The 12,699-nt window shown below is 39.9% G+C and overlaps 1 protein-coding gene across 4 annotated transcripts in view; it reads right to left on the minus strand.

The window, feature by feature from the left end:
• Positions 1–12,699, minus strand: part of LOC124146806 — a 41,349-nt gene that overhangs the window by 10,338 nt on the left and 18,312 nt on the right. For 3 of the 4 annotated variants that reach the window (XM_048400893.1, XM_046517263.2, XM_046517264.2), the window contains one exon: positions 5,658–5,709. In XM_048400893.1, the coding sequence (XP_048256850.1) occupies positions 5,658–5,709 (52 nt within the window). Of the gene's footprint in view, positions 1–3,389; positions 3,544–5,657; positions 5,710–12,699 lie in introns of those variants that run through there. The other variant, XM_046517265.2, reaches the window with a different exon arrangement.

Consider the following 12,699-nt stretch of genomic DNA (forward strand, 5'->3'; position numbering starts at 1 on the left):
TTATACCTATATATGTGCATACTATTAACTTTCACCGAGGTTGAAACAGACCCGTGAAGATCCGGAATAGAATAGGTCTTCAGCAACCCATGTTTGTCGTAAGAGGCGACAAACGGGATCAGGTGGTCAGGCTCGCTAACTGGATCGATGCTCATGGTATCCGTCACTGATTTGTCTGGTCCAGACTCGATTATTTACAGACCGCCGTCATATAGCTGGAATAATGCTGAGCGCGACGTTAAACAACAAACAAACATGAGGTTGAAAAAGACAAACTAGTTTTGTACTTTGGTCTGAGAGCATACCGAGCCATGGCTACTCATTCAGGAAGTTAATAGAGACATTACGGTAAAGCCGAGAGTAGGGCTGTGTATTTGGCTGATATAGTTGGAACATAATGCCTCATATTTGAACCATCGTAATTGTCTCGCTACGTGAAACGAAGGTTTCGTTTACAACAATAGAACAGTTTGTGCGATGACTCCTCGGTAGCGTGTTCATGTCATTTTGTCATTGATTTCACAGTTATCAAATAGTCGTATCTATTTATTTCTAACATATAGACCTAAACGTAACAAACGCAATTGTATTTGTGTCTTTTTCACTTTCCTTTTCAATAACACGTTCTTTGTTAACAGATACTGCCACTCACACGCATAAATAGCACAATTGATTCATATGCTGTTTTCCTCAGTAGACGGAAATAATACAGACAGTTATTCCGCTTTTAACATCGATAAAATGAAATAAAGGATATAATGAACACCAATATACAATATAATAACAGATATCATGAATGTCGTATAATGATATAAAGGATATAATGGACACCGATATAATGAAATAAAGGATATAATGAACACCAATATAATGAACAGTGATATAATGAAACAGCTGATATAATGATATAACAGATATAATGAACTCCGATGTAATGAAATTTCGAATGTGATGAACACTGATATAATGAAACAGCGGATATAATGAAGACCGATATACAATGTAATAACAGATATCATGAATGTCGAAAATGATATAACGGATATAATGAACACCGATATGATGAAAAAAGGATATAATGAACACCGATATAATGAAAAAAGGATATAATGAACACTGATATAATGAAACAGCTGATATAATGATATAACAGATATAATGAACACCGATAAAATGAAATAACATATAAAAAGAACTCCGATATAAAGATATAACGAATGTGATGAACACTGATATAATGAAACAGCGGATATAATGAAGACTGATATACAATGTGATAACAGATATCATGAATGTAGTGTAATGATACAACGGATATAATGAACAGCGACATAATGGATATAATGAACACCGATATAACGAAATAACGGGTATAATAAACTCTGACATAATGATATGACAGATATAATGAACACCAATATGACAAAATAACGTATATAATGAACACTGATATAATGAAATAACGAATATGATGTACACCGACATGATGAACTCTGACATTATGAACACTGATATAACGATCTAATGATACGGTGATTGTCCAATCAACGAACGTCTTGATATGAGAGAAACCGATAAATCGAACCATTGGATATAATGAACACGGATGTATGGAGCTAACGCAACGCTTTGCTAAAATTCATTGAATTAAATAAGATTTTTTTTCTAAAGATTTTGTCTATTGCTACACGTTTGGTCATTTAAGGAAGGAAACAGATCACATACTAATCGACAAACGGTAAATGACATACGGGTCATCACGACAAACGGTAAATGGCATACGGGTCATCACGACAAACGTGAGTGCATCTCGATGAGATCAAATGAGTAAGACGAGTACGTGTCATGGCAATAAAAACAGACGTTTAAGATATTGCAGTACAGACTGCAGCCAGGTATTTAATCTGTTACACAATATCAATAATGCATGTATAGCAAAATCAATTCTTATGGTTATGCATAATATATATGATGTGACGACGTTTTTCGCTGGAATGCATGTTTTTAGTTGTTGTAAGTATGGTTCTATTGCACGTTTCTCACTAGAATACATTATTCTTAGTTATTGTGAGTGAGTGAGAATGGTTATGCGCAACGTCTAACAATATTCCAGCAATATTACACCGGGGGACACCAGAAATGGGCTTCACTTATTAGTTATATAATACGGCAACGTTACATCATAAGATTTCAATGTAGAACACTGGGCTCTGGGTTTAACAGAATACGCTTGTCTTTTTACTTCAGTATTGTATCCGTTCAGCACATTGTCAATATCCTTTGATTGGAAAAATGCGAACGGTGAGGATAATATAGAGACTCACGTCACAGATAAATCATTCCAATGTGCCGGGCAAAAGAAAGCATACACCCATGTTTCACTCCCAATAAATCAAACAAGAAATGGTTATTCGTTGGTGATGTATTTGACACGGGGATCATAGTAGTGTCTTGGACATTAAGATTGAAGAAGGGGCGGCCGGGTAGCCTAGTGGTTAAAGCGTTCGCTCGTCACGCTGAAGACCCGGGTTCGATTCCCGACATGGGTACAGTGTGTGAAGTCCATTTCTGGTGTCCCCCGCCGTGATATTGCTGGAATATTGCTAAAAGCGGCGTAAAACCATGCTCACTCACTCACTAAGATTGCAGTGTTTGGGCGATTGGTTTCAGCCTAGTAACGTTTGGATAACGTTTGTAATATTTTGGTCAAATCCTACTTTCAGGTGTGTACATTCTTTTGCCCAGCAGTCTACACGTATTCCCCATGCTTTCATACTCAGAAGATTGACAACATGTAGCTGGCACGGGAAGCCCGGTATATGTGTTATTACAGGTTAGACGGTATTACCTACTACAGTTGTTAATATTGTACGTATGTAAATACACGGGTAATATGCAATGGGCACACACGAGGATGCCAAAATGTGATTGCAATTGACGGGCGCGAGGATGACATTTTACGAGCGTTTCATTTGCTATGTGTTTGTTGGTTGTCACTGTTTTCAAAACTTTTCTGTCCTGTAAATATTATTATGATTTTTTTTCACAGTAACTTTTAATTAAAATGAAACGTTATTCTGGTAATGGTGACATTGACACCTATATGATAATAACAGCAGTGCTAATATGTGAATAAGAGTGAATTAATGTTCGGCATTCGACGTCATTATTACAGCATAGTAACTGCGGTGTGTTTATACGGATATTTGTAATAACCACATCACGATTATCATTCCATCAGAATCAGAATTAACACTTGTTCACTCAAAACGGGTAGAGCATAGAAAGAAGAAGATCAACAAATCATTAAATGATTTTTTTCAGCATGAACAAAAGTTTTAAAAAAATCACTAGTGACTTAAAAACACCCCCCTAAAGATACTACTCACCCTCTTCTGAAGATGTGAACAGTTCGTCGCCATCACGCATCCTTCATCGTCTAGCCCTAACCACAAAATCATTCAGCAGGTAACAGAGTGTGGCTACACGAACTCACAATATCCGCCCTCAACAATGACACTACCGGGGCGATCTCCTTTGCCCGTCTTTATTAAACACCACAGACCACTCTCCTTACGTACAGTAACATAGGAACTCGGCTGCTTAACTAACGTCAGTGAATTATTCATGGCTTCGTCTCCTGTATCCAAGCGAGGCGTTATATAGGCCATACGTTATGGGGATCATTACAGCGGTGATTTGCCTAATGTATGTTTGATTTAGCCATAATCGATGTATCGATCTCGCGGTGACAAGGATACTGAAATGAACGCTGGTTTGTTATTGCGGGATATCCGTAGCACATTTCCATGTTGTTTTCCAGTCCATTTCATGATTGATAGCCCGACCAGAAATATCCCCGATTGTGGATTAATGTCTTTTAACATAGAAAAATGCTTCGGTGTACACATTTGTTATAATGGATATCTCTGGATTTCACATGAAGCGTAATGTAGCGACTGTTTACTTAATCGATCAGCGAAACTACAAAGGAAACCTGACAGAAAAACCTCGTTAACATTTTTGCACTTTTACTTTTGACCTATATACAAAAAATAGCAATCAGAATAACTTAGGAATACCTGTTTAACAGGCTACACGGTAGATTGGTTAATAATTAAGGGATCCTTTACATGTCTGAATAATACCACATGTAAACGAATTTAATATTTTCACGCAAATGTAGTAGCATAGCTCTAATCGAGTGAATGAGTGAGTGAGTGAGCACGTCTTACTCTGCTTTTGGTAATATAACAACCGCTTAACGGTTAGGGACACAAAGCTGGGATTTCGAACAATGTACCCATATGAGGAACCGAATCAAGACGAGCTTCATCTTTCCGAGGCAAGGGCGTTAACTGACTATAAAAGTCCAGCTTCCACCCTAGCCGAACTAGGTTGCAATTTCGTGACTCAATCGTAGCTATCATGTTCTGTTTTTGTCCCTCCCATTTGACAGTCAGATTCCAATCTAGATCGACAAGGGTGGAAACTGGACTTTTATAGTCAGTTAGGTCCCTTGCTTCGGGAAGATGGACGTACTACCGCTTTAATCATTCAACTATCCCACCGCCCCTTAGCTTTATCAAATCCTACGACTGCGTGTCATAGTACCCCACCGACGTTGGACGTAGCTCACAATATCAATCACTGGTTTGTCTGGCCTAGGCTCGATTATTTACAGACCGCCGTGATATAAATTGAGGTACAAAAGAAAGTATACACTTGAAGATTTGACAAAACGATTACAAACGTTATCAAAGCGTTACTAGGCTGAAAACAGTCGCTGAAACACTGTAAACCTAAGGTCAAAAACACAATCGAATACCCATTTCTTGTTTGTTTCATTTTTAGCCATTATCAAACTTCGGTATATACTTTCTTTTGCCCGTGAATTGAGATTGAATATCGTTCCATAGCCCCGCCAGGATCCCTTATTCTCAGCTGCCAATCCCAGATTCGCCCTGATTATGAAGCCTGTGTTCACCATGGTTGGTTGGTTGGTTTGTTGTTTAAATCCGCATTCAGCAATATTCCAGCTATATGACGGCGGTCTGTAAATAATCGAGTCTGGACCAGACAATCCAGTGATTAATATCATGAACATCGATCCACGCAGTTGGGATCGATGACATGTATCAACCAAGTCAGAGAGTCTGACCACCCGATCCCGTTAGTCGCCTTTTTACGACAAGCATAGTCGCCTTTTACGGCAAGAATGGGTTGCTGAAGACCTATTCTACCCCGGAATCTTCACGGGTCTGTGTTCACCATGGTGACAAACGACTGTCATCTGAAATACTGTTTCCACCCAGGTGCATATTCAGTCTTCGCAACATAATGTGATGAATCGATATTAGCCGACTGCCATGTTCAGAATCCCAATTTTTTAACACGCAATGATGTTTTCCTTCAGGGCAAGGTTATTAAAGTCAAAGTTTGGGACATTTTTCAAATAGAATTCAGAACAAAATATGACAAATATGAAGTTTTTATCTTCCACCTTTAAATATCTATGGAACGAATTCATCATGTGTCGCCTGTTTCGTTATTATTCGTAACAACTCGTCCCTTCCGAAATCTTCACGTCGTAATCAACTTGCCCGGAATGACACGAGAAGTCACGTGACTGTATGAAGGTAGATGTACTAGCTTACCATAGTTGGTGGCAACAGGCAGGCGCAGCGACATGCTCTGCTGAGGCGGGGCCTGAAGGAAATAGACAGATGGTTATTTAACATGAAGAAAGGTGACGCACAACAGACATCAAAAATACCATTCGGTACCTCTAGATCGAACAACTGCTCGTGATGGACCACTATTGTGACTAAGCATGTCATGTCTGATGAAGACACTGGTACAGATGTATTTTATGGGGTTTTTTTTATAAGACATAAGACATAAAGTCCAGAAGTAGGCATCCCCATTGGCACAAATTGCATTACAATCCTTCATGATCTGTTTGTTTATGCATAGGAGTCAGAATTTCTGCTCGGATTGGCAACATCCGGGAATTTGGCCAAGAAGTCTCCACAAGACTTAGCTTCGCTGCTATATTCCAAAAACCATCTGTATCTGGTGACGAGCTACATGACTACATGTAGTATATATACAATAGACGTGTAGTATTTATAGATACGAAAATGTGCACTTTAATGCGACTGGTAGGAGATGAGAGATTGTTAATCACAATACAGTTGATTATGTACATTGTCATGTACATTTTCGCTGTTGAACGAATGAACAAGCACTGTTTCCCTCCGCATCAATAATGCTGCAGCTACTCACGGCGAGAAATGTCTGGATGTCACAAGATACAAGAAATCCTATTTAGCGTCGGCAATAAGGTAACAATGTAACATTCGACAGTCGCTGAAACACTGATCAATGTGAAATGTATAGCTTATCTCAGCGTCGTGTTCCAAAATATTGAAAGAGTATAAAAATATGATACGGTCCCAACAATGTAAAAATGTCAGACAAACTACAAACACCAGGCCGCCTAATTCAAGGTGATTAGACAATTGCCAAGGATGCGCCGAGTTGGTACCATTTGATTAAACATTTGATTATCCAATGCTTTATCACGCACAAAAAAAGTCATAACGAGTTAATCCTGAAACTCCTCAATATCATATCGTTGAATGGAACGAGGCTTATCGTGCGTAATGGTCTGGGTATTTATGAGAGTGTCAGTGTTTGATTCCTTCAGGACATATTCAAAACACAAGATACAGTGATGTTTTCCATTGTACTGACTTGTGTAGGTCAACGTTCATCGTATCCTGCGGAGGAACCATGAACTAATATGGGGGGCAAAAGAAAGTACACCCATGTTTGATGGTGGCAAAAAATGAAATAAGCAAGAAATTGTGATGTATCCATGGTGATGTACTTGGCAGAGGTATCATAGCTGGGTTTGGGCCTTGTGTTTGCAGTGATTCGTCGATTAGTTTCAGCCAATAACGCTTTGATAACGTTTGTACACTTTTCTGTTGCCCGGAGAATTGAAAAAAAAATTTAAACATTTTTCAACGAGTAGTATACATAAACCTACCTGTAAGCAGTTTCCACGTACAGAGAGGCCTTGGTAAAATGACCCTGTGATGTTTACAATCCCAAGACTATGCCCTACCTTTAGTCACACCATGTTTTCTTTAAGGGAGAGACACGGCGGAGCTGATAAACCTACCAGATGTATATACCTCGGATTTAATTTCTAAACAGTAACATATCATTAAATTTACATTGCATGGTTTCCTCTGATAACAAACTATGGTCTGTAGATTTCTTTCATCGTTGCGAAATCGAACAGAGATATTACTAAGATTGGATGTGAAGCGTATTAGTTGTTGATCACTCATGGATGTCTGTTGGTATACTCTCCCAGTGGGGCATCGTGCGGGATAATTGAAATAGACACGGTAGATGTCATGTATATTTCATGTCACGCTGGGATAGGTTGGGCCGCACTTCATCGGTTCGGATTCATGCCGGGGACAAAATGTTTCTTTTCATGTTTCTAAGAGAATGGTTGTGTCATGGAAGATAAAAAATAAATACAGTTTAACTGGTAATTCGGATGAAACGAACCACAGAATATCCGTTGGTCATTTAGAACTTATTAATATTTTTTGTATCCATTGATAACCGCTTGATGAAAAAAAACCTGTGAATGATATATATAATTATTATATTGTTATATCGGGAATGAGGAACGTCTACGGGAGATATGAACAGTCGAATATTTTTTTCAAATCACCAGTTTATCGAATTGTTTGACGTCTTATAATGAGAAAAATGTCTCATCAGATAAGGTATAGGAACGTCGTCTATATGCCAGCATATTTCCATAACATTTATCTTGGGAGTTAGTGAGTGAGTATAGTTTGACGCCGCTTTGAACAGTATTCCAGAATCATATCACGGCCTATCCGAAGTTATTCAGGTCTCAAACGTTTACCACTTTTGTGAAATCGGGTACAGTGCTGACAAACCTAGAAAGATACTCGGGTCGAAGCGGGATTCGAACCCATGATCATAGGTTTCTGGGGTACAAAAGATACGCAGCTGGACACAGCTAATTGCGGCGCCTTAGACGACTGGGCCGACCGTGCCCCAACCCGTGCTCCCCATGTGTCTTGGAGTGAAATAGACAAAGGCATTGAACACGCCGTCATACCTATGGGAATTCCGGGTGAGAATATAGGCATTCAGCAACCTATGATTGTCGTAAGACTGGGCGTCACATGTACATGGTGTACTCATGTGAAGAGTCGAACCTGGCCACCTTACTGCCTCGAATATTCTGTGATCAGCGGATTCAGTATAAGGAACACTAAGACGCAGTTTGGACATAAAACGTTTCTGCCAGAGAATTGATTGGATATAAACATACCTCGAGACAAACGAGTAACAAGGGGAGACCATAGATACCTTCAACAATAACCAGTAAAAATATATATATATATATATATATATATATATATATATATATATATATATATATATATATATATATATATATATATATATATAATAAAATAATAAAGTCCACGTTAGTCCATCATCTTCTTTATATCAGTTTCATACATAGTACTTTCGCTGTCTCATGACGGCTCTTCAGTGTAACTGACAATGACATATAATGACGTCATACTTTTTCATAAACTGTGAACATTTACCTCATTTTTGTATATATATATATATATATATATATATATATATATATATGTGTGTGTGTGTGTGTGTGTGTGTGTGTGTGTGTGTGTGTGTGTGTGTGTGTACGTGCCGAGAATACACGTATTAAAGCCCTGGGCCTAAAATCAGGTTTATCAACCTTTAGAACCTAGGCCTGGATACTGTAAATATGAAAACACGACTTAAATGCGTCACTTAAAAAAAACAGACCAATGTGTCTTGTTCCTATGGAAGCCCCTCACAGCGATTACATCTTGAGAAAAATTCTTCATTATTCATGTAATACTGCCAGATTACATGTGTTTCGAAACGAGGGGATAACTCGAGATTGATGTAATAACATCAGCTAGGGGCAACCCGATAGTCAGGCCCATGCGATAATCTTGCACTAGACACTCACTTATTACTTAAACCTCTGTAATCCGGACATCACTTGACCCCCTGCCTCCAGCACGTTCACTGATGGTTGCCGCCATTAAAGGGACATTACCAAGCATTCATTAATCCGGACATTTGTCAATAAAGACAATTTCACTGAAACGGAAATTGTTCTACGAAAGATGTCTTATTAAAAAGTGTATGAAGTGTATCAACTAAAGGGTAGACGTAAGCCACTATTATCACAAACACATTTGTATAACGAGAGCCTATTAACCATCAAACCTGATCCAGATTAAGCAGTAAGCACTGACCCATGCTGCTTGGGGCATAACAAATAATATCAGCCTAGTCACCCGATCATGGACGTGTAGCCACTTATAGAAACATCCCAGCAATATCCCGCAATGAGACACACTGTCAGGTATAACACACATTGTATCTATGTGGGGAGCTAACGCGGGTCGTTGCCACTTCAACCACTAGACTACCTGCAGCGATTCATACTTTTTAATTACTCAATCACCGTATCGACGGATACGAAGTGCATGAGAACCTTATAATGTTCTGTCTCGAACAACCCGTTAGGTAGTTAGTCATATATCCTTGTATGGTATGATAGATGACACGGCGTAGATACGTTGTTCCGTCATACGCACAAAGATACAGGTGACATAGCTTGTAAGGATTAGTCAATGAGAACGGCGCTTGGTCTAATGGAACAATGTTCCGCCATACCCACAAAGATCTAGGTGACATAGCTTGTAAGGATTAGTCAATGAGTACGGCGTTTGGTCTACTGGAACAATGTTCCGCCATACACACAAAGATCCAAGTCATAGAGCTAGCAGGGATTAGTCACTGATTTCCGTGTTAGATCTATTGGAGTAAGTGAGTGAATATGGTTTTACGCCGCTTTTAGCAATATTCCAGCAATATCACGGCGGGGGACACCAGAAATGGGCTTCACACATTGTACCCATGTCGGGAATCGAACCCGGGTCTTCAGCGTGACGAGCGAACGCTTTAACCACTAGGCTACCCGACCGCCTCTAGATTATATTGGAACAGTGTTTAGTCACATCACGGCGGGGACACCAACATTGGGTGTCACTCATCGTATCCATATGGCGAATGGAACACGGTAGTTCGGCGAGACGAACCATAGCTTAAACCACTGGGCTACCCTGTCGTCCCCTAACGTTGTTAGAACACGCTATACATTACACTTAGTTGAACCAGCTCACTCGTGCTCCAGAGGATGTAATGTGACACTAAAGCAGTGCGAATCTAAATGTTTGTTATCTGGATGTGGTAGAGTCAACAAGACTAAGTGGGCCATCAATAGCTCGTGGCATACACATTAAATCACTTTCAACACATCTCCCACTTGCATGGGATTTAAAGATCAGTCGAGATAAATTTAATTTCAGGGTTGACCAAGGAACGGATTCATGTCAGATTTGTTCGATATTTCCACATGCTTTGAAGCACTTAATGCTCCCTGTGATGTCAAAGATAAAAAAAACATTATCTGATTTGGCATTTTGTGCAAACGATCGCCATCTTTCGTGTTGTATTGGTATAATCTGTCTGGCAGGAACTTTCAATGTCCCTGGCATGTGCTATAACGATTGAACTGCGTTTCTGGTCGTGACACAGAAATATTGTAATCACTGCATGCAGTAAAAAATTCTCCAGGGATAGTTGTGTGAATTACCACAATATCTGACCCTGACCCGCCCCGATTATGACCCACGGATTTACAGCATCCTACCCGTGGGTAAACATTTACAGCATCCTACCCGTGGGTAAACATTTACAGCATCCTACCCGTGGGTTAACATTTACAGCATCCTACCCGTGGGTAAACATTTACAGCATCCTACCCGTGGGTAAACATTTACAGCATCCTACCCGTGGGTAAACATTTACAGCATCCTACCCGTGGGTAAACATTTACAGCATCCTACCCGTGGGTAAACATTTACAGCATCCTACCCGTGGGTAAACATTTACAGCATCCTACCCGTGGGTAAACATTTACAGCATCCTACCCGTGGGTAAACATTTACAGCATCCGTTCCTAGTGGCTCTTCTTATTCCGACCCTCTGTGGTTTTGATGCGTGAGTGAATGCTGTTTACCATACAATCAGCAATGTTCTGCTACATAAAGAATAATAATCTTAATAACAAAATGATAATAATCAACTCTGGGTCGAGTAAACAAATGACTAAAGACATGAGCAACGAGCCATGCTATCTAGTTGCAGAACCATCGCACCATAACAGTACGTACGTATTACGATTGTGTCACACCATGTGTCTGGGTACAACCAAGTACTATTGTGTTAGAGCGTGTGTTTGGATACAGTACAGTACGATTGTGTGAGAGCGTGTGTCTGGACACAAAACAGTACTATGGTTTTAGAGCGTGTGTTTGGATACAACACAGTACGATTGTGTGAGAACGTGTGTCTGGATACAGCACATAACGATTTTGTGAGAGCGTGTGTCTGGATACAACACAGTACGATTGTGTGAGAGCGTGTGTCTGGATACAACACAGTACGATTGATGTCCACTACTTGTCCTTGTATACCATTGAGAGAAAGCGTAAATTATTTCACAGAACACAATGTGTTTTTTGTTTGTTTTCTTTTCTTTGTTTTGTATTTTTTTTAATTTTTTTTTTTTTTTTTTTTTAGGGGGGGGGGATGATTGACAGTGGATCAACCACCACATCGAAATATCATAATAAGCAGTCGTACCATAACAGTACGTACGTATTACGATTGTGTCATCCCATGTGTCTGGGTACAGCCCAGTACGATTGTGTGAGAGCGTGTGTTTGGAAACAACACAGTACGATCTTGTACGATTGTGTGAGAGCGTGTGTCTGGATACAACACAGTACGATTGTCACAGCATGTGTCTGGGCAAAACACAGTACAATTTTGTTAGAACGTGTGTCTGGATACAACACAGTACGATTGTGTGAGAGCGTGTGTCTGGATACAACACACTACGATTGTCACAGCATGTGTCTGGGCACAACACAGTGCGATTGTGTTAGAGAGCGTGTCTGTTAACAACGTGGTACGATTGTGTTAACGCTTTGCTGTTTACACACCAGATTACCATATATAGTTGTGGACTCAGTGCCTCCTCCGACGAACAATATTTGTGACGCTAGAATCTAAGTACAACCACGTACGATTAAACAGAGTATGGGTTTTAGTGAAGTGACGTGCGAATATGGTAGCCGCCCCGCTGATCGGGACTCTGACCTACATGTCAAGGTCATTGCTACGCATCAGTGATTACAAGGAAGGAAAGACACGTTGTGGTGAAATGCTGCTGTTGAACAGAGATACCCACTCAGACACCATATACTGACTCCGAGCCGACCAGTCCTCGTTTTATACCCTTAATGCCGAGCGCCAGGCGGGGCAACAACAAGCACCATCTTCACGCATTTTGGTATTACGGGGCCGGGGATCGACAGAGAGAAGAAAGCAATAAATGAAGGAAATGAATGAGAGAGTATACTCTTCTAATTAATCATTTGTAATAATCATCAAATTGTATTTCAGGTGCAGTGACAGTTCGACCACTTA

Source organism: Haliotis rufescens, unplaced genomic scaffold, assembly GCF_023055435.1.
Source record: "Haliotis rufescens isolate VD_foot unplaced genomic scaffold, xgHalRufe1.0.p SCAF_1, whole genome shotgun sequence".
NCBI classification, from domain to species: domain Eukaryota; kingdom Metazoa; phylum Mollusca; class Gastropoda; order Lepetellida; family Haliotidae; genus Haliotis; species Haliotis rufescens.